This window comes from Phoxinus phoxinus (assembly GCF_949152265.1).
Source record: "Phoxinus phoxinus genome assembly, chromosome: 5".
Lineage (NCBI taxonomy): Eukaryota > Metazoa > Chordata > Actinopteri > Cypriniformes > Leuciscidae > Phoxinus > Phoxinus phoxinus.
Window position 1 is genome coordinate 16,706,363 of NC_136880.1, and position 23,235 is coordinate 16,729,597.

The 23,235-nt window shown below is 36.8% G+C and overlaps 2 protein-coding genes across 2 annotated transcripts; one reads left to right on the forward strand and one right to left on the reverse strand.

Annotated features, from left to right (window-relative positions):
* Positions 1 to 553: 553 nt before the first annotated feature.
* On the forward strand, positions 554 to 5,750 carry txndc12 (thioredoxin domain containing 12 (endoplasmic reticulum)). Its single transcript, XM_079613534.1, has 7 exons — positions 554 to 773; positions 1,285 to 1,345; positions 1,934 to 1,986; positions 2,484 to 2,557; positions 2,692 to 2,761; positions 3,176 to 3,259; positions 3,533 to 5,750. Exons 1-7 carry the CDS (start codon positions 671 to 673, stop codon positions 3,610 to 3,612), a joined length of 525 nt encoding a protein of 174 aa, XP_079469660.1. The 5' UTR covers positions 554 to 670; the 3' UTR covers positions 3,613 to 5,750.
* On the reverse strand, positions 5,516 to 22,928 carry gipc2 (GIPC PDZ domain containing family, member 2). Its single transcript, XM_079613533.1, has 6 exons — positions 22,342 to 22,928; positions 13,380 to 13,565; positions 11,983 to 12,163; positions 10,811 to 10,929; positions 10,614 to 10,695; positions 5,516 to 6,427 (listed from the first exon to the last, which is right to left on the reverse strand). Exons 1-6 carry the CDS (start codon positions 22,618 to 22,620, stop codon positions 6,276 to 6,278), a joined length of 999 nt encoding a protein of 332 aa, XP_079469659.1. The 5' UTR covers positions 22,621 to 22,928; the 3' UTR covers positions 5,516 to 6,275.
* Between the last annotated feature and the right edge of the window lie 307 nt (positions 22,929 to 23,235).

Sequence of the window (23,235 nt, forward strand, 5' to 3'; positions counted from 1 at the left end):
CCAGATTTTGTATTATTTTTATTATTTTTTATTATTCATGTCATCACATTGTTTAAACTTTAAAGCATAAGGAATAAAAAAATTAAAAAAACATTTTTGAAAAATTATATTTGATTCATGTAATGCTATATCCTCTGTAGTTTAAAAAAATAAAATGACATTAAATTACATGTATAGGCAAAAACAATGGGATCACCAATCAATTTTTTGGTTTCTGGATTTTTTTTAACCTAAATTTGTATAAAGATGATTCACAACTACGTTATAAAAGATATAACAGAATGAATTGATACACACTTTTACTTTATGCAATATGTGGGTAAAATGGCCATAAATTAATATTCCCATTCAATACAATGTTATATACACTGTATTTTGCATATTAATGTGTTCCTGGGGCAACATAATGAGAAAATGTGTAATAATGGGAAATAATTGGCAACATTTTAATAATAGGTAATATCTAATATAAATATTGATGTATAATTTATTTCCCTATTCACTTGTTGTGTCTCCTAAAATACCTGATCAGTGCGTGGACAAATGTCTAATTGTCTATTCTGGGTTTAGGGTACCGTTTAGGATTAATCCGTGATCCGGACGGTTTTAGGACCCAGCGGCCGGGTTCTCTCCGTCACATCCAGGCAGCTCAAGGCTAACAACCATCGGAATGAAAATGCCGTCGTCTTTACTCAACATTACGCTGGTTTCTTTTATACTGGTTTTTATTGCATCACACTTCGGGGAGGTCTTAGCTGATGGCAATGGACGAGGTAAAAAATGTCAATAAATGTAAACAATCGATCTAGAAGAATCCCTATCAAAGCTAGCCGTGCTAACGTTAGACCACCGGCTTCTGACCCGGAACGCGGATCTAATGTAACTCTCGACTGACCGAGATAAACTCACTACTTATCTTAGTAAATGTGACTGTCTGTTGTTAGTTACAGTAAATCTATCTCCGTTTAAATAAAACCAGTGTGTTTTATTCAGATATGAGCTCATCTTTAACCTGAGTTGGTGGGATTTTGCAATCCATAAGTGATCATAAAGGATCAGATGAGCTGAGAGTTATGAATGCTGAACGGCGAAGTCAGAGAACACAACAGTCATTGCATTTGGGAATTGGATGAAAGACTTTGATGGGATCTCTGATCACAGGTGTTTTGTGTCAGATCTCTTTGTTCTGCGGTTATAGTCCTGGCTTGTTCCAACAGGACAGGTACACCGGTTCTCAACCGGATGTATCATGTTACATAATGCACTTGTCTGTGTTTATTAAAGGGTTTGGGGACCACATTCACTGGAGGAGCCTTGAAGATGGGAAGAAGGAGGCTGAAGCAAGGTATATGACTGTTTGTTCATCTCTGTAACGTTGTGGTTTAAATATTACTATTAAAAGGTAGGCCTGTACCGGACTTTCAGAAATATAATCAGGTCAAGTTTAATCCTATAAAGCCTACTGTATCATATTTGATACAGGCATTTCTTAGGCCTCTAAATTTATCAGCATAATAAAAACCTGTTGTACACAATCTACTACCGGTACATGTATTCTGTTGTCTCATTGATTACATGTTTTATCCCCCACATTATACATTACAAAGCATTGATCAGAAAAGCATCACTACACTACACTTATATGCGCTTTATGTAAATAGTCTGCTATACCGTTATTAAAAATGTCAATGATTTGCATTACAAACTATCAGAATTTATGTGCCATATAAATATCAGCAACTGCACCATAATGCTTTTTTTTTTTTTTGTGGCTCCGTTTGGTCCTCTGATTAAAATTGAGAACGACTATAAAAGTATGAGCTTGTAAAAGTATAACAGTCATTGCTCCTTGAGGGACTGAGAGGTTACGCACATAAGGTTTACATCTTCCAGCGATCGTTTCTGAATGTAATTGTGACCTTGTTCCGTCCAGCGGACTCCCTCTGATGGTCATCGTTCACAAGACGTGGTGTGGCGCCTGTAAAGGTTTGTGGCTGCTCGAGTCTCTGCTCAGAATATCTGTCACAACAATGGAAATACAAAAAGTATTTCAAAAATAATATTTTAAAGGTTTGGGGTCAGTAATATTTTTGTTTAATGTTTTTGAAAAAACACAATATAAAAAGTAATTCACAGCAATGTAATATATTTTAGAGACTAATTTATTCCTGTGATGTCAAAAGCTGAATTTTCAGCATCATTACTCCAGTCGTCAGTGTCACATGATCCTGAAAATATTTTCAGCGTTCTCTGATTAATAAAAAGTTCAAAAAGAAAAGCATTTACTTGATATATATATATATATATTTTTTTTTTTTTCTGTTACTTTCGGTCAATGTAATGCATTATTGCTGAATAAAACTAGTAATATATTTTTAAAAAAATCTTACTGACCTAAAACTTTTTAACAGTAGTGTATGTATGGCTTATTATTTTACCTTTTGAAGTGTACACATAAATTATGTTGTAAAAAATAACTTTAGCACTAAAGCCCAAGTTTGCTGAATCGAAGGACATCTCTGAGTTGGCGCACAACTTTGTCATGATTAACTTGGAGGTGAGTATAATTTTCCTCTATTTATTTATTACTATGTATATGGTAACACTTTACAATAAGGTTTCATTAGTTAAATGAACTGCACTTCTACAGCATTTATGAATCTTCTCATCACATGTCCCATGTGGCTACAGGATGAAGAGGAGCCTAAAGATGAGGCCTTCAGCCCAGATGGTGGTTACATTCCCAGAATACTTTTCCTGGGTAAGGTTATATACATATAAACAAATCGGCTAAGCAAATGCTCTGGATTAGAACATCAACCATTGCTTTAAGGTGGACTCCATTTCCTTTATCATTTAAAAGGTTTATTCCTACAGATATCTTGATTAAGGCTATATTAGTGGCCGAACAAAAGCAGTTTTATTTAATTTTACATGAAGGGAGGGAGGGAGTCGTCAGTGTCTGAAATTTTGTCATCACATAAACATGCTAAATATGACCACCTTTATCTCAGTAACAACAAATGAAGCATGTTTGAATAGTGTGTTTCTACAATATCATAAGTAACAACACAGTTTACTCTCGTGTGACGCTACATCCACGGCACTAGGTGTCAGTAAACGGCCAAGGCGACTGTCACAACATAGATAGGAAAATTGTGTTTTGCTTTGTTAGATCCCACTGGTAAAGTCCACTCGGAGATCACGAACAAGAATGGAAACCCCAACTACAAGTACTTCTACAGCAATGCGGATCAAGGTACGACATTTTACTTTCAAAGTGTTGCGCAATATGCCAGAAATATCTTTTTCTGTTTCCCCGATGAGCCTGAATTGGTAATACCATAAATAACGCACTGTATTGACTTTAGCCTGAATTTTAGTTTCCGTTGCTTCATATAGTATACCGTGCATGCATTCGAATAGCAGAGCGAAACAGGAGTGACAGTGTGCGCAGTCCATCATGAAGATACATTTGAAAACCAAATTAGACTTGGGTGCAATGTGACGAAATGTTCTCTTGCGTGTGCAGTCGTGGCCAGCATGAAGGAAGCTCAAGAGAAGCTGACTGGAGATGCCTTCAGGAACGCTCACGTTGGTGACGAACTCTGAGAACGGCAGACGTGGCGTGGAACGATCTCAACCGGAACTACATCTCTCCGCTGGGCACACTAGATCCATCCATCCATCCGTTCATCCTCAACCCGTGATTTCATTTGACCTGCTATAGCACAAGAAGCTTAAAAAATGAACGAATTTATGACGCATCTACTGATTACATTTCCAGATATCGCAGCTCGCGGTTTTTTACTTTCGTGAAACAAAGCATACTTACTGTCCATGTCACATAAAGGGTGCTAAAAGGTTTTTTTTTCTCAAATTCAAAGCTTACATGTCCATATTGATTATTCATGTCGAAACCGATCAACCCTCTTGACTTCACTCTCAAGGCACTCCACATTTTGTCCGACTAAGAAACGTTTAACACGGGCGATTCTTGTGCTTCCAAGCCATATCTTGCGCGCTGCGGTCAAACTGATCCTGTTACCCAGTCGCATATATGAAGGGCCTTATATCCCCAAACTGTACCCACCTAAATCTAACATATGATTTGTTTTCATGAGCGTGACAGATCTATTATGTTAAGCCTATTAGAAATGTGTATTAGACAAGTTTTAGTCCTCGATATATGGAGTTGCCTTTGGTTTAAAAAGAGATTTTTACTATTGACACTACTTGTGATTTAAGGACCTTTTTTTTTCGGATTGAGAGGGAATTGTCTTTCTTCACCATACTGTATTTTTTACCAATATGTAAAATGAGGCTACAAATAAAGTTGATATAAAATATTGTAATATAGTTATTTCAGTGTTAGCTTATATAGAGTGGAGTGACTGCACTGCATTGTCTCGGCTGTATTTTGAGCACAATATAAATTATTTTTACGCAATTGACGACAACAACAGTATAAAAAATAATACAATTATAATATAGAAGTCTGATCTCTACATAACATTCAAATTTTGTGCTTTTTATTTCATCCTTTTATTCAGCTTGGATGCATTAAATTAATCTAAATTGACAGTAAAGACATTATAACATCTATCTATCTATCTATCTATCTATCACATAGCAACACCCAGAACAGGCAACCTCCCAGATTACCTTAGCAACCGCATAGCAAAACCCTGGCAACCACCCAGAGTACCCTAGCAACGGCATAGAAACCACCCAGATCTCCCTAGCAACTGCCTAGCAACCAACCAGAACACCCTAGCAACCACCCAAAATACCCTAGCAAACAAACAATTTCAGATACAAATAAATGTTGACCCCAAACTTTTGAAAGGTGGTGTAAATACAAGACCAAAAAAGTATGATTTTGTTTTTGATGATTTAAGGTTTCCAAACCTTTGGAGGAATTTATCTTGAAATTGTCTTATTGGAACACTCTTGGGAGAAAAGATAAGAGACTTTTAAGGGTTCTCATCATGGGATCATTTTATGTATTTAGTTGTAAGTAATTTAGTTTTGATTCATTTTTTTATTTTGATTAAACTCAATGAATGACACCGCTCATAAACAGACTTTATCAGGACAATTTTTGCAAAGTATTATGCACATTTAAGGAGACATTTCTCCTTATATAGAACGGTTTTGACATAAAGGGTTCTTTAAAACTGAATCATTAATCTTAGTACTCTATATAGAACCCCATTGAAAAAAATGTTTCTAAGAGTGTACTAATAACTTGCAACCATTTTTATGTTCATATATCATTTCCACATTATGGAGCGGTTTGGTCAGAAAGAGTTATTTAAAAACTGCTTTGCGGTACAGCAGAGGGCAGTCTTCATCCTCTGTTCCACTTCTCTTCCGCAGTAAGTGCAAACACACTAACAACAGTGTGAGCCGAATGCAGTGTTTCAAATTAGGATTAAATGACACATTGTGGCTTGAATGACAAACAACAATCTTACATATGTATAAACAATAATAAGAGAACTAGATAGGCAACAGTTTATTATTTAATCAACAGTGAATGATCAAATTCACAAAGTAATTTAGTACATCTTTTTTCACCTTTAATGTGAAAAATAAAATCAGGCAAAGACAAATCTTGTGATTTGAGCGCAATAGAAATTGTTCATACAAAATTACATTGACAACACAACAGTGAAGGCACACAAAAATAAAACGTACGTCTATCATACAAAGTGATCCCTTATGGATTGTATTTTACAATAAACTCAAAACAACAAAATCAACAATTGTGAGATCAATTCATTTGTGGAATTTCTTAAATTACCTGTATGGCACCATTTTTATGGTTAATATGACGTTTTTATGTTCATGTGTATATTCTGAAATCAGCTACTTTTCAAAATCAAAACGTTTTATCACTGTATTAAATAAATTAAAAAGTCTAAAAAGACAACTGATGTATATCCATTATTCTATACAAAATTCTCTCTATGCAAAACATGTTTCAAACATCACCCTTTCCCTTTGCTTGTGTTAAATATCATATTCCCCGCTTCACCTAAAAATGCTACCCACAGAAATAGGTCAAAACTTTTTTTTTTTTAAAGGCTTGAGATTGTATTATGTGAAGAATACGGAGGTGATATTTACTATTAGTTTTTATTTGTAAAAAAAAATCTGTCACAAAGTCAAAAGTTACGCATGCTAGCTATACACAGCTGAAATCGAGGGGATTGTGTTGAGAGTTGTGCAGTTTTTCAGTGTATGGTGGTGTGTGCATGTAGTCGCGTTTAAAACCGTCCCTGTTTGGCGTCACCGATGGCTCCCCAGACGTCGAACACAAACTCATCCGGGAAGGCAAAGTCGCCGAGAGCCTGGTCCAGAGCCATGGCGAACTCGTCAGGGTTCTTCTTGTCTCTGCCCACCTCCACCATCGTGGCCGCTGTGCAGAAGTGAGAAGGAACATAAAGTCATCCAACAAAGTTTTGCAACTCCTGACACATGTTGGTGGCATTTGTTAATGCAATGAACCATTGTTTCCAAATCACATCGCAAAGGTCAGCCATCTTGTTTCGGCAACCAGATATTAGACTGGAGATCATGTGGTTACACAACACAATACCAAAATGATTTAATATACATAAGTAAATAAAATGCATTATCATTTATGTTGCTGTCCCAAGTATGCACTTAATATGTTATATGGTTAAAGTATTCAAGTATTATTAATTAGCATTTAGCATTGTCTGTAAATCTACGCACACCCACACTATATCTATATGTGTGTACACACACACACACAGTTAGTTTCTCACATATATTTGTAAATACACACAATTTAACAATTATACATTTTTACATAAAAAAAAAAGTAGTATTCAAATGTTACTGTTTGATGTGGATATGAGTTCAAATGTATGGAGTCGGTATGAATTCTTTTTTGGAAGAAATTAATACTTCTAGTGAATGAACAATTAAAAAAAAAAAAACTTTCTCCTTTCAGTTTTAGAAAGCAGCATAGCACCGTTACTGCTGCTATTCAATTGTTTAGTGATATTATTAATGCCTTGGATTGTAAACAAATGTGGCGTTTGACAGTTGATCATGACATCATTTTAAAGACACCATCCATTGTTGGTCTCTCAGATAATGCTATGAAATGGTTTGCCAACTACCTTTCAGTACGAGCTCAGTGTGTGCTTTTGAAGGATGGTATCTGATGGAGTACCTCAGGAGTCAGTTCTAGGACCCATTTTATTTTTGTTTTATACAGGTAACATTCGTGATAACATTCCTAATGCTATAGGTATCATCTTTATGCAGATTTATTGTTGTGCATCATCAGCTTCACAAGCTCTTCAATACTTGTAATCAGCGTTTAACATTGTAGTCTCACCTGTGTCAACCTAAACTGGTTTTAAATACAGATAATCTAAATTAACAATTTAAAACTCCAAAGCTCTACCCATTTATCTTCCTGATATTACATCCTCCCAGGGAAAAATAGTTACTTATAAGTTAGTTATAAGTACTATACTATTTGCTAGTCAAATAAGCATCATAATGATAAATTAATTTCTAAACTGAACTGGGGTTTTATTTCTGAAAAAGAACTTTTTCTTTTAAACTTGGTGTCTGCAACCTTTTTTTACCACTATTGGACTATGCAGATCTGCTTTATATAAATGCTCCAGTAGTACACTATCTAAAAAATATATATATATTTAAAAGTGCTTTACATTTTATTACTGGTTGTAGCTATCAAAACCATCAGTTCATGTTATATAATGCTGAGATACCATCTCTTTACACGCAGAGTAGTTTTAGATTTAACTGTTTTATTTAGAAGTCTATCTGTGGTTTCACTCCATCCTATTTGTCTCTGGCCAAACACTGACCACTTTATTAGGTTCACGAGTTCACACTTACAAATAATTCAGATAGAATGAATGGTATGCATATTTGGCGTGCTGTCCGAGGAGAAGAGGGCTCCAGGCTCGGTATTCGGCCCGAATCCAGAGTAATCCCCCCTTATTCCTGGCTGTGGAAGGAACGAGCCAAGAGAGAGGAGTCGGGTGGTGGAGGGATGCTGAGAAACTGTCAAGGAATGTGTAGGTGAGTCGACTGAGTGCATATAAATATATATGCTTCCTCTCATGCTGATGGGATAGACATGATTGATTGTTGATGACCAGTTAATTGGATTGATTATTTGAACGTGCTCCTCCCGAACTTTGTTTAATGAAACATCATTACACTTTGCTAGTACCGGGTTGGACCCACTTTTGCCTTCAGAACTGCCTTCATTCTTTGTGGCACAGATTCAACAAGGCGCTGGAAACATTCCTCAGAGATTTTGGCTCATATTACATGTTAACATCACGCAGTTGCTGCAGATTTATCAGCCGCACATCCACAATGTCAATCTCCCGTTCCTCCACATCCCAAAGCTGCTCTACTGGACTGAGATCTGGAGACTGTGGAGGCCATTTGAGTTAAGGGACTCAATATCATGCAGTTTGAGATGATTTGATCTTTATGACATGCTGTGTTTATAATGTTGGAAGAACCCATCAGAAGATGATACACTGTGGTCATAAAGAGATGGAGATGGTCAGCAATACTCAGGTCGGCTGTGGTGTTTAAACAATGATCAATTGGTACTAAGAGGCCCAAAGTGTGCCAAGAAAATCTCCTCCCCATCATTACACCACCAGAAGTCTGAACCGCTGATACAAGGCAGGACACGGACAGATCCGTGCTTTCATGTCGTTTACACCAAATCCTGAACTGACCGCCTGAATGTAGAAAATCAAGACTCATCAGACCAGGCAACATTTTTCCACTCTTCTATTGTCCGATTTAGTGAGTCCGTGTGAATTGCTGCCTCAGTTTGCTGTTCTCAGCTGACAGGAGTGTCACCGGTGTGTGTTCTGCTGCTGTAGCTCTTCTGCTTCAAAGTTGAATGTGTTATCCGTTCGGAGATGCTCTTCTGTCGACACCGATTGTAATGAGTGTTTGAGTGACTGTTGACTTTCTATCAACTGAACAAGTCTGGTCATTCTCCTCTGACCTCTGGCATCAACAAGGCATTTTCACCCACAGAACTGTGGCTCACTGGATATCTTCTCTTTTCCAGACCATTCTCTGTAAACCCTAGAGACGTTTGTGCAGGAAAAATCCCAGTAGATCCGCAGTTTCTGAAATACTCAGACCAGCCCGTCTGGCACCAGCAACCATGCCAGTCATTTAAATCACCTTTCATCCCCATTCTGATGCTCAATTTGAACTTTAACAGAATGTCTTGACCAAGGCTGTGTCTGCTATCACCCCCTATACACTTAAATGGGGCAACCCAATAACGAGTGTAAAACTGATGTACACTCAACGGATAGAGAATACCCATAATGCACTGCGAGATTCACACACCGAATGAATTCCCGCGTCTGACCAGAAGATGGCGCTCACAGCTGACTCATCCATCCATTTTCCAAAACGCTGGTTCAATGAGGATACAGCCTAATATCATACAGCTATTTATTCCTTTTTAATTGATTCATAAATAGTTTAATTACGGTTTATAGATTCTAGTTTCCATGACAGAGTTCAAATAAATCTTCTCATTACTACTGGAGCCGCCCAAGTTTTGCTACGTTTCTAATGATTATTAGACAGCGAGCACAAACTATACAAAAGTGCACTCAGTGTTCGAATCCACTCGCTCAATTTCACTCACTCCTTCAAGTGAACTATATTAGTGGAGTAATGTAGGGAATAGTAAATGAGGGGTGATTTTAACACAGCTCATGTCCACATGCATAAATGCATTGAGATGCTGTCATGATTAGATATTAAGTAAATTATTAGATTAGATATTAGGCTGATTAGATATTTGCATTAATGAGCAGTTGAACAGAAGTGCACAATAAAGTGTCTGGTGAGTGTATAGGATAGGCTACTAACCTTGCTGAATCATTGGAATAATCTACAAAATAATTTAAAGCGGACCATGCATCCATAACTCAGAGTTTAAGGTACTTTTATCCCATGGTAAACTGTTGCTGCCATCCCTGATTGTATTGGCTCGTTTGATGTTGTGAATGTGTATATTTATGTTATTTGTTGCTGCCTTCTTGGCCAGGTCACTCTTGTAAATGAGATTTTAATCTCAATGAGTTTTATTTTTTTAACCTGGTTAAATAAAGAAATGCATACTCAGCAAGGCTGCATTAAATCAATCAAAAGTAGCAAAGGGTGTTTATAATGTTGCCAAAGACTACTATATTTCAAATGAATTCTGTTCAACTTTCAGTTTCATCAGAGAACCCTAAAAAAAAAATGCATCAGTTTCCTCAAAAATATGAACCAGCACAGCTGTTTTCAACACTGATCATAAGACATGTTTCTTGAGCAGCAAATCAGTATTTTATAATGATTTCTAATTAATCATGTGACACTGAAGATGGAGGGAATAGTTGATTCCTTCTCTCAAAAACATAAAAAAAATCATACAGACCCCAAACTTTTAAACAGTAGTGCATTTAGTTAAAATACACTTTTAAATGTCAAAATTGAACCTTTGTATGATCTTGTAAAAATAGGTGATGCACACGTAACAGAAGTCTCACCTAATTCAGTGTCTCGGATGCCCATGTAACTCTCAAGAAGATCATCCACTTTCTTCACTGCCTTCTCTTCAAACTCAGTGGGCTGTAGAGTAATAGAAATGCATTAGATATACTCTCGACTTTAAGTGAATGTTACAACTCGATTATCAGTGCTAATACTATCACAAGCTATGGCAACACCAGTAAAACGCAGTTACCATCTCCTCGACGGTTGCAGGACCCTTTGAGCGCAATCTGAGCGTTTCTCTGCCTGTGCCCATCTTGCCCTCTCCTGAGGATTTGCCTCCGCCTCCTCTTGACCTCGGTTCAAGCATCTCTGCCAAGTGAAAGAACATATTATTTCCTTAACATTAAATCTACATTTAGACGTTCAATAGAGCACATGATGAAGTCGATGGAGAAATCGCAATGCATGGGAGTGAGCGTTCGCTGCGGTTTCCATTGCCACGGCTTCTCTCATTGGTGGATTGCTCTTAGAGTCTAGATGGGTAGTGTAGTTCCTCATTGGGAATTACGCAATTAAACATTTTTCTTTTAAAATCAAATTGAAATCATTGACTTGTGGCTTCTTGAGAAGCAAATAGAAGCAAATCAAATTCTCTATGGAGGAAATGAACGGGATATGTACTCCAGAAACCTATATTGTCTAGATGTTCTTCCATACATCAGTCACATACAAGATTGAAAGTTAAAGGATAATTCCGGTATTTAACACCTTGAGTCTATATTGTAGTTTGTTTTGGATGAACAAGAGTGGTGAACAAATTTTTTTTTGACAATGGTTCCTCTCTCGAGTTTTTGACTATAAAAGAATTGGCCATGGACCCATTTAACATTGGAGTCAATGTGCATGTCCGAAAATGTAATTAAAACAACCTTTAACATTAGTTTTCAAAACTGTGCAACTCACCGAGTGATTAGTGATGTTAGTTGATGTTCCAGAAACAAAAAGTGTTGCGAAATACAGTTTCTGTCGTGTTTTATTCGTCATTTTGTAAAATCCCATTGTTGAAAAAATAGTTCCACTATAGCAAAATAAACGGATTGGAATCATATATTGCGACGATATATTGTTTATAATCATCAACGAACACCACTAACCACTCGGTGAGTTTAACAGTTTTGTAAACGAACATTATTGGCTGTTTTAATGACATTTTCGGACATGCCCATTGACTCCAATGTTAAATGGGTCCATGGCCAATTCTATTATAGTCAAAAACTCGAAAGAGGAACCAGTCAAAAAAATGTTGTCCACCAACTCTTGTTCATCCAAAACAAACTACAATATAGACTCAAGGTGTTAAATACCGGAATTATCCTTTAAGAATAGACAAAACGAGTACTTCAAGAAGCATGCATGACAAACCGAAGGCTTTCATGGGCTCCATCAGTTTGAGGGTGAAGGCCTGATCTTTCGCCAGCTCCTTCAGCATCCGCGCCACCTCGTAGTGCCGCATCCCCACTATGTTCTTTCCGTTAATGCTTTCGATATGATCTCCCACACAGATCACCTTCACCCCATCCACCACGCTGCCCTCTTTGATGCGCTGCCAAGCGGAAAACACACACATGCTTCACATTTAAGACTGTCAACATGTGAAAGTAGCAATTGAACAAATGCATTTAGGTCTACCTTTACTTTAAAGGAGAAATCCGGTGCAAAATGAACCTTTGGTCTAATTACACATTGTTACCTAGTCAACCGTTATCTGAGATTTGTTTTCATGATTATTGAATGTAAATAGTTTTATCTCTAAAAACAGTTTAGCCTATAACGCTAGTATAACGCTAGTATATGGGGCGTAGAGTAATGACAAATAAAAATCGCTTGTTAATACCACTAACAAGGCTCAAAATAGCCCCACACTAACACGGTAGCATAATGAGGGTCCCTACCTTCAAACCGAAGCATTGAGAACTTTGACAGTGTCCAGACAGTTTAATAAGAAGATATTTTATACATACAGTCAACTTCACGTATATAAGCAGAATCCATCTTGGAAAAACAGACTCTATCAATCGATCTACGAACCACCGATCCAAATGCGCTGAACTGTGTAGAATCTCATATGGTCCAGCGCATTTGGATCGGTGGTTCGTAGATCGATTGATAGAGTCTGTTTTATGCCCCTCATTATGCTACCGTGTTAGTGTGGGGCTATTTTGAGCCTGGTTAGTGGTATTAACAAGCGATTTTTATTTGTCATTACTCCATGCCCCATATACTAGCGTTATACTAGCGTTATAGGCTCAACTGTTTTTAAAGATAAAACTATTTACATTCGATAATCATGAAAACAAATCTCAGATAACGGTTGACTAGGTAACAATGTGTAATTAGACCAAAGGTTCATTTTGCACCGGAGTTCTCCTTTAACCATTACCTAGGCTTAATTATGCATGAACAATTAAAAAAAATGGGTCTGAATGAAACACAACCGACACTTTTCTTTTAAGATAAAAACCCAGCGTTCAGAGCTACAACTACAGCATGTGATCTTACAAAGTCATTCTAACTTAAAATTATTAAGTTCTCTCAATCAAAGCACGGCCAAACAAAAGCAACACAGGGTATATAACATTTTACACAAAGTCATAAAATACTCTTCAGGCACTACATTTGTTTACTTTCAAAAACATGCAAATCATTGGCTGTACATGAAGCGCTAGTACTACGGCAAGCCACAGTGTGTGCGCTATGCTAAAGTGGCAGCATCCCATAATAACAGCTTGTTCTAGAGAGAAGCATCATCGCGAGTCTACCTTTATGAAGGCGTATCCAGCCCCGTTGTCTGTGATGGTGAGTCCAAGTGCATCCTCCGTTTTGTGCACCTCCACCTCCTTCTTGATCCCTTTTATGTGAGCGAAGATGAAGTCCTCCAGTCCTATCTGCCCTCCCAGCAGCTTTTCCATGTCAATTTTGTGGGTGTTGAGCGTGCAAAATAGGATCTGTCGTAACACATTTAGAGGAGAGTTTCAACTATAGTGACACGGCACTTTTTAAAATAAAACATCCAGAGAGAACAATTAAGGATTCATACGATTTTACTAACTTTAATGAAGTAGCTAATCCCACAGTCAGAAATCTAAATTCTTCATTTGTTATTATGAAAAAAAGTTACACGTCACCAAAAATACACTGTAAAAATTTTAGAAGATAAAACAGAAATTATGAATCTTTACTGCAGTCTTAAAGCTCTGCAGATTTCTTGACAGAAATTCAAGAAATCCCTCTGGGGGCATGGTGGTGGGAAAAATATGAGATGAATTTTGGGTCATCTTTCATCTAAGACAGCCCAAAATCACACAACATGTACCGGGCTTTAGGGAAAGCAAGTTTTGTGCTTTCAGCTTTAGGGGCTCCGTACTACGTTTAAAAAAAATAAATAAAAAAAAAAGAGATGCGAGGGATAATTACATCTTAATGCCTTTGCGTTCCATTCAAATTGTTTGCGTTCCCCAGAGAAACTTTGCATTCGCTCAAAAAACGTTTGTGTTCACTCCCAAAAGCATTGCATACTGTATATTTTTCCTCTCCCATCATATCTATAACTTTTGTATATGCTTGCGAGTGAAAGTATTTAAGAGCAAATGCAAAGCAAAATTATTTTAAGAAAGTGGCCAAAAGGAAAATTATGACTATAATGCAATTCCCCAGTGTGACATTAAAATTAATTAAAAGAAAAACTTCTAGAGCTCCATAATTATTTCCTTTAACTGTCCAGTTACAAAACAGTATTTCATTAGTGGGTTCTGACACAGATAGCGACATATCTAGGAGGAGAAAAGAATCAAATTTTTTAAAAAAATCAGTTAATCCAGTATGATCCTTTGATTTTAATTGGATTCTTAGGATCCCATAAAGATCGTTTCAGACTGTGTCCAATGTATGATAAAATTCCATGGAATCATGTACTTGTACATGTACTATCCTCCTTTAGGACATTCTGGTTAATTTGTTAATTTTTCCAACTACCAGGTATAATCACTTACCATGTTTCGCAACATTCAAAAACAGAACCGAATTTCCCCCACAATCAATGCCTACAAGCCAATGAGGGATGTATTATTTTTTTAATAAAAGTTTTGTACCTCTATTTTTACCCCTATTAAAAACAACAACAATGATTAAGCAATAAAAGTGACTTTTATGCTGCTGAGTGTCTTATAAAGCTAGTTTATGTCCAATGTTACAGGTGAAACTTATAGGAAAATTAGAATATTGTGCAAAAGTTAATTTATTTCAGTCAATTTGACCCTTCGCAGGGAGCTTGATTGACAGGCGATCTGACCAATCATACTTCGCCATCCGCCATTTTGTCCGACAAAGCAGTCAGGAGAGTTAGTATATTTCAGTTGGAGGATTTGAACTTGAGAAACGGAGTGAACTGACGCCTTTCCGCGGTTAAAACAACATTCCTTCTTATGTTCATTCATGTTTATTTGATGCTATAAATGAACTAGAAGGAAGAGATGATCGGTTCACGAACAGCTTTAACTGAGGCTCTACAGCAATTTGTCAGGCACATTAAAGAGCCACAAAACTGTATTTATTGTTTAAATTTCTTTTAAAAAATGGCCACATTAGTAGCTTGTCGGACATAGCGACAGTAACTAAGGTGGGCGGGTCTTTGCAAACGGTCAATTCACCTTAAAAGCTGAACTATTATATAGACTCATTACATGCAAAGTGAGATATTTCAAGCCTTTATTTGTTATAATTATGATGATTATGGCTTACAGTCCGTGAATATTGTGAAAAGGTTTTCATAAGCTGTAAGCCATAATCATCAAAATTATAACACGATATTCTAATTTTTCTAGTTTGACCTGTATATAATAAAAAAAAATACTTATAGCGTATATGCAATAATACATAAAAGCAACATAACACCCCATAACCAATGTCCACACAGACAGATGGGGTCACCCTGGTGTCAATCATCAAAAAATCTGGCATCATGTCTGTCAGAGTCTGGCAGAAGTGAAGAGGACACATGAGACCTGGCAACCTGAGACACCAGATTTAAGGCTGACGGCTGATGGGCCAATGAACACTTGATGACAACTAAACACAGTATTGTGTAACAAGTCGAGAAAAGACTAAAGCGTTTCACTTGCTTCATGATAACTTGATAGTTAACATGATCTCATGCTTGTAAGCGAAGGACAACCTTTGGACGCAATTTCACGTAAGGGAAACGAACCGTCCGTATCAGCGCTTTATAGCGACCTTTGGCGGTGCAGAGACGCTCCAACAAAGACGACTTGTTTTCTCCCCCCCCTTTTGTGCACAGCGGGCACTTTGGACACACATCAGCTGACACTCATACAAGACTGTTGCCCTGGTTACCAGAGGCCCGGGATTAAGGGGGAGCTTTCGCAGGGACAGGAGGGGGGGAGGAGGAGACGGCTGTTGGCTACTAGATGACCGGCTTTGCTTCGTCCTGGCAGGCCGGAGGCGGATCTGTGGGCCGGTTCACGGACGCCTACACTGCGTTACCAAGGCCGCGACTGACATCATGCTTCCTCTCACACATCGCACGTTTTTAGAGACACGGCGGATCTACGCTCTGACGTACCCGCCCACATCATATGAGAAATTAAACTCCTTCAACTGGCAAATGTTTCACCTTCCATACGAGACACACCTACAGACAGGATTGCCACAGGCCGACCTTTCAGGAGCACATTCTTGAAACAGGCAGGAAATCAAAACAACCGCGTTAGCCAATATACAGGATTATAGTAATCTACTACAACACTTCGCGGAAATAAAGTGGAGAGCGAGGCCCGTTTCTTTGGTAACGGAGAGAGTGCTATTCTGGGGGCCTTGGCAGGGCAATCTGCTCTAATGAATGAATGAGCAGAGCCTAAAGATTAAGCCGGCATTAATAACGGTGATGTATACGCCTTGAAAGATTAACACAGTTTAACAGGTCAAAATGCTGAAGCAGCCAGGTTTCACACCACGCCAACATGTTTGTTGATCAAGTGAAGAGAATCATGATCAAATAATTCATTACAACGACTGACTAACCAGCCAGCTTAGATATCACGGTGTAAATCCATTCACAACAGCAAAATGAGACTCATCGACATTTTTCCACAGGTAACCATTAACATTGGTGGGGTAAAGGAGGGATTGACCCTATGAATGAGAGTGAACTTGGGTCAACTTTGTTTTTAACATACTTTTACATTCATCAGCAAACCAAACATGCCAACTGTTAAAGGGATGGTTCAATTTAAAGTCCCCCTAGTCAATCCTTTTATCCCTTAAAACTCATCTTTGATCGCCAAAAAACGTTCTTCCTGTCTTAAAATAGCTTGAATGCAACTCTACACCCTTGTGTTGATTCATGAATATGCAAATTAGCCTAAACAACATTAAAAACTTGATTTTCACCAAAGGGGGACTTTAAATTCTGCCATCATCTGCTCACCCTCCAGTCGTTCCAAAATTATATGACTTTCTTTCTGAAACTTACAACGTTTCAGATATTTTTGTTCATATAATGAAAGTCAATGGGGTCCAAAAAAACACTAGGCTTTGTTTACTTCATTGTATTGATTAGAAATATATATATATATTTTTTTTAACATTATGTGTTACTTTGGGTTTCACAGAAGTCATACAGGTTTGGAAAGACAATAACATGTTTGGGAGAACTGTCCCATTGCTTTTTGTCCAGAAGTAAAAGGAAATGTTCAAATGTGTTCATTCAAAATACACAAACTGAAGTTACAACATAACCATCTAAACGGGTTTCAATAAAGGCGTGACTCACATTCCATTCGGATGACAACAGCAAGAGCGTATACTTGCAGGACGTGTTTCAACACTGATAAATCATATTCCTCATAATGACCCCGAGTGCTGCAGGATCAGCCTCGGTTCACAGTGTGGATGGCAAGAACTGCAACATAATATGATATGCTTTGTAGGGTGTCAATAAACATCCTCACAGATTTTGACTTCTCTTTACTGTTATACACACCTTTTACTTGCAAGCTTTGTGGTGCAAGTCAGGTACTTTACCCTAACAAAATATGAATCCATTTCAAGTTGAGCAAAAGTATAAAAAGTAAACTTCAACCAGCTAAAATGTCAATTTTAATTAGGCTACTGATATTTCAAATGTGCAAACAAGAAAACTAAATATACCATATAGCATCACAACAAAATGTGTGGCGACAATATAAAAAAAACAGACGACATGGGGCAAAGTACACTCAAAAAATCTTTCAGTACATTCATGGAACCTTTCCATTCCACAAAAGGTTCTTTATAGTGGAAAAGCGTTCTTAAGATTTTTTAAAATCACACTAAAGAAACAAACAAAAAAAAAGGTTATTTTAAGAACTGTTGGAAAATGGTTCTTATAACTGCTAAAACGCCCATTGTGAATCTTCATTTTTAAGAGTGTATGTTAACATTATAAGAAGAACACTATGCAAACACACTAGATCAGTACAATTCGCAAATGAATCATTTATTGTTATACACAATACATATATATTTATATATATTAGGGCTGTCAAAAGATGAATTGTGATTAATCATATCCAAAATAAAAGTTTGTGTTTACATAATATATGTGTGTGTACTGTGTAGAATTATTATGTATAAATACACACACATTCATGTATATATTTCAGGAATAATTGCATTTATATACTGTATATACATTTATATAATTTATATAATATATAAATATTTTATATATAAATATAACCAATTTTTCTTAAATATATACATGATTGTGTGTGTTTTTATATATATATAAATAATTATACACAGCACACACACATATATTATGTTAACACAAACTTTTATTTTGGATGTGATTAATCTTTTGACAGCCCTAATATATATATATATATATATATATATATATATATATATATATATATATATATATATATATATATATATATATATACACACACACACACACACACAGGTCCCTGTTATTAAAAAATAACAATTAATAATTCATTTGTGAACTGTACTGATTCAATTTCAGCAGTTCTCTAGTCATCAACAAATGAAGTGGAATAAAAGTATGATTTTATGCTTTGGAATGCAGTGAAGTAAAAGTTTTCCAAAATAAAAATAGCCTACTCAGATAAAGCACAGATACTTGTGTACAAAAATGTACAAATACTTTGTTACTGTAATTGTCAATCTCAATGATGACACAATCTAATACAGCAACTAGAATCGTGTCAGGACACAATTTTATTCAAATCAGCAGTGCAGCAGCTAATACTCTATAAATACCGTTTTTTGAAATAATAAGAATAATAACCCCATGACATAGTTTCCCCATTGCTGACATATTGAAACAGGAATTCTGACATATTCAAAGGACTTTCATTTTCTTTTTTATTTATTTTTATTTTTATTTTTAAATGGCCATGCTTTAGTTGAACCATAATTCTAGTAAGTGGCTGGTGGTGAAATATTTTACAGAAATCTAGGTTGTAAATAATCTCACTAGGGGCCGTATAACATGTCGATGTCACACTGAGATAAACTGTGTGTTCCTGCCACATCAGATATTAACAAACAATGCTGTCTATCCAGCTTTTAAAAAAAAAGAAAGCATGTACATCTACTTTTTAAAAAAAGGTCAACATTTTCAGTTCTGCTCTCTTGCTAAATGCGTGGGGCTTTTATTTGGGTGTCCATTATAATTCCATTAGCAACCCATGGTGCAGTTTGAAGGGCTTCGGGCAAATATTCAGATTGGGCCAAATCAAACAATCTACCAAACGACTGACCCTACAAAAACATAGAGAGCTGTTGAGCAGACAACACAATGTCCAGACATCAGCACCTGCATGCAAATGCCAAACAAATGACATTTCAGCTCCATGAAAGCACACTTTAGTGAAGTCACGTAGTCCAGCATGTGCAACAGAGTTGCGTCGAGGTAATAAACAGACTTTGACCAGTGAAGTTCAGAAAAAAAAGACAGATAAGTCTTTACAATGTCTTCATTTTTACCTGCGTTAAAACCATACGATAGCTAAAATCTGGCTTGAATCTGCCAGTCACTTGACAAAAGGAGTCTCTTTGTCACATTAATTTTGCATGGGAAGGTAATGAATGTTGTAAACGCGTTAAACAGAGAGCAAGTCCGACCTAATCGACAAAGCCCCGAATAAGTTGGCAGAACTCAAAACATTTAAGGCAATCAATTGCCTCAAATTTTTGAAGTTCTGAAATTCAAAGTTTAAGCAAGCAGAACTAGCAGATTTTTATTTTGTACTTAAACGTTTTAAGTTAAGAACAATTAAGATGTATGAGTACACTAATTCATACAATTAACTCAAAACTTTCATGTAATCTCAATGTGAACAATTATAGTATAAACTTAGCTTAAACAAGCTAATCTGCTATTAGCAATAGTATGATATACAGAAGCACTTACTGTATAAGCTCAACAATATAAAGGTATAATTTGCGCTCAAATCAAGCTCATGCACCACTCGTCACCATGATGGTAACTATCCTAAAACCAACAGTAACATAAATTATTCTAAATTAGCATAACAAAACATTAATCACTACTAAATCTCCCACTTAACATTAATCTTACACACAAAAAACAACATTATATTACACTCAATTTTAGCATTTACTCTCCCTTTCGAGTGCCATCGGCAAAGCATGCTGGGAAATTGACATCCCAGCCGTTTCAGTGAAACTTAAGTTCGTCTAAATTAAAAGAAATAATTTTTAAAAACTCAAAACAATGAAACGGTTCAGTTTCCTTAAAATATATCAGTTCTGTGAACTTGAAAGAAAAAGAAAGTGCTAAACACTCATAAAAGTTAATTTGACTGAACTAATTGGTTTAATTTAAGTTTGTCCAACTCAAACCAATTAATTATTTTGATTTTACAGTGCTGCATTTTCTCAAAGTTGACATGGTGCAAGTTGCTATGATATTGGCAGTACATCAAACAATATGACAGCTTTCAAATTACTGCTCAAATCCCAAATAGTAGCCAATTTATGATTAGCTACAACATGCTAATCCTAATATCCTGGTAAAGATAGGAATTAATAGGCAACACATGCAAAAAGAGTAATACTGCATGCACACCCTCCATCCCTGGGGAGGCCGGAGCGATTTATCATCATGAGTTTGGGTTGTACCCACTTTAACAGGATGTGAGGGACTTCCTCTGAGGACCTGCAATGTTCCTATATCATCATCAGGACCCACCATTTGAACACGCAAATAAGCAGTACCATCATACCATTTATTTGCAGAATACTATCAAATCAATCTGTTGGCTGACCTTTAAATCATTTAAACAACACACACTGACAGATCTGTCCAAACAGTCCGGTTACTGGTCTGATTGTTATTTTTTGGGATAAAGCCCCTTAAGTGTTTTTAGTACACTGGAAGTAGTAGGACACTTTCTCAAATGAGGACGAACTATGAGAGGCCGGACAACACTATTCACTCACACTCACAAAAATAAACGTTTCAATTGCAACCAAAAACATTTTTTTTCTTCAACAAAGAACTTTAGTTTATTTGCGATTTAGAAAGCATCTATGCTCCCAGAAAGAAATACACTGAACTGAAGCATCTAGAAAGCTCCATCAATAATTATTCTTATGCAATATATCTACAAACAACCAAATTCTAAATTCAAGAACCGGCTTTTAAGTTCCAAAATACCAAATTCAAGAATCTGGTCAACAACATTCATTCACACTATTAGAAAAATGAAGACTTGCCAACTTTATCTTGAGATCTATACATTTATATGATTAGCCTGGAAATGTATGATTTTTGGGAAAAAGCAATCATGACGTCACTCCTAAACCTAACCATCAGTGGGGCATAAGCAGATCGTATGAAATCGAATTAGCCACAATTTCAACACAACATAAAAAAGTTTTGCGATGAGTTGGAATTTCATCTTGAAGATTTATTGTATCACCAGAATTATGTGGTGCTTTCGTGTCAAGTTCATGTATATGGGTCAATGACAGAGTGCTCTTTTTTTTTGCAAGTCATTCAAAAATATATTAAGAATTAAATATGTTTGTTTACTTTGAAACACATTCTTTGCTGCACTACAAAGGAGAACAACTGAAACTGAGAAAAGTTTTGGAATGCAAATACTTTTTTTAAAAAGTATGAAGAACCATTTTTGAATTTTGTTTTTTAAATATTCTAGTTTGTTCTCCAAACTGAAGTCAGCTGTCAGCATGGTAGGCCTAACCAACATGCAGGAAATGTTCAATGTATCAAGTAGGCCTGGCCTACACCATAAAACAGAGAGGACCCCTTTAGACCCTCAATGAAAATGTTCTGTTGAGGTCAAATGGACTAACAATTAGGAAAAGACAGACTTTTCTAAGCACTAAGCAAATGTTTTAAACTAGTTTTTCTTTAATAGCCAAGAATCATTTTTTTTTTTTATCATATCAAATATCCTTAGCTGTCATTGACCCATTTACATTTTTTTATTTTGGCAACTAATTTGAAGATGTAAAATTGTGTGTTTACAACGAGTAAAAAAAAAGTCAACGACTCGAGATTTTAAGTTCCCTGTACTCAGAAAGACGCACCTTATGCAAACACCATGTTTTTGATTTGCAACTTTGTGTTGCTAATTTATTCCTGACTCACTGCCTGCGTACTGACTCAAGTTCACACTTAGTTATTTAACAGTTGACATTTACCTCATCCGGACTTAAATTAAACGCTAGAGCTATTTTGCTGTACAGCTCCTTGACGTTCGTGAAGCCCTCGATCCTCCCCGTGGGACTCCCGTGCGCGAGCTGCGTGTGAAACACGAGTTTCGGTCGGAGGCTGGCAGGTGGAGGAGGGAGTCCGCCGCCGACTCCGCCACCGTTCACCGCGGACTTCCCGGCACCTGCGTGCCCGCTCACCTCCTCGTTCTCCACCAAGTTCGAGCTTTCCCTCGACTTGTTTTTCTTTTTCCTGAGTCCCAAAGGCATGTTCGCTCCTCCTGTAAATCCGTAGGGGGGACTGAAGTACACACGGGAACCGGACGGCTAGAGCATTGAAAGACGGAAAACAACCTGTTGAATGGGTCCTTTTAGTTCGGTGCGCTAGTTTCCTCTCTTCGAAAGCGACCCAAGGGCTAAAAAACAACAGGTATTAGATTAGAAATAGACTGTACGCGGATCTACTGTAAACTCTCTTGCCGATGAGACGCAGACAGACACAATGGACAGCTCTATGGCCGAACGCACGCGCGCTAGATTGCGCAGTGACGTCATTCTGAAACTCATTTACCTGGCTCAGGTGTCAATTAATGATTTTTTTTTAAACTCCAACCGGTGAAAGCAGATAAAGATAAACAAACGCCCCAAAAAAATAGGATTATTGTGCCATAAATAGGCCATTACTCAAGATTAATTATTTTCCTCTCCAAATGAACAGATTAGGCCTGTAACAGTCACGGGCGTGTAGCTACTGTATAAACTATATACTAATAAATAAATAAATAAATAAATACACATTACGAGTTTAGCCTATTCTACGTCCAATAGGCCTGCTACAAACAAATTTTTAGGCTACATATTTGTTACTATTCATTCTTAATCATT

What these genes read in the sequence shown, in the direction of transcription:
- gipc2 (XM_079613533.1), bottom strand. Translation starts at nt 22,620, where the DNA reads ATGCCTTTGGGACTCAGGAAAAAGAAAAACAAGTCGAGGGAAAGCTCG. An exon ending in GGAGCCCATGAAAGCCTTCG is followed by an intron (nt 10,930 to 11,982) that starts GTTTGTCATGCA and finishes TTCACTTGGCAG; the next exon opens with AGATGCTTGAACCGAGGTCA. An exon ending in CATCCGAGACACTGAATTAG is followed by an intron (nt 6,428 to 10,613) that starts GTGAGACTTCTG and finishes ACTTCTGCACAG; the next exon opens with CGGCCACGATGGTGGAGGTG.
- txndc12 (XM_079613534.1), top strand. Translation starts at nt 671, where the DNA reads ATGAAAATGCCGTCGTCTTTACTCAACATTACGCTGGTTTCTTTTATA. An exon ending in TCCCAGAATACTTTTCCTGG is followed by an intron (nt 2,762 to 3,175) that starts GTAAGGTTATAT and finishes TTGCTTTGTTAG; the next exon opens with ATCCCACTGGTAAAGTCCAC. An exon ending in CTACAGCAATGCGGATCAAG is followed by an intron (nt 3,260 to 3,532) that starts GTACGACATTTT and finishes TTGCGTGTGCAG; the next exon opens with TCGTGGCCAGCATGAAGGAA.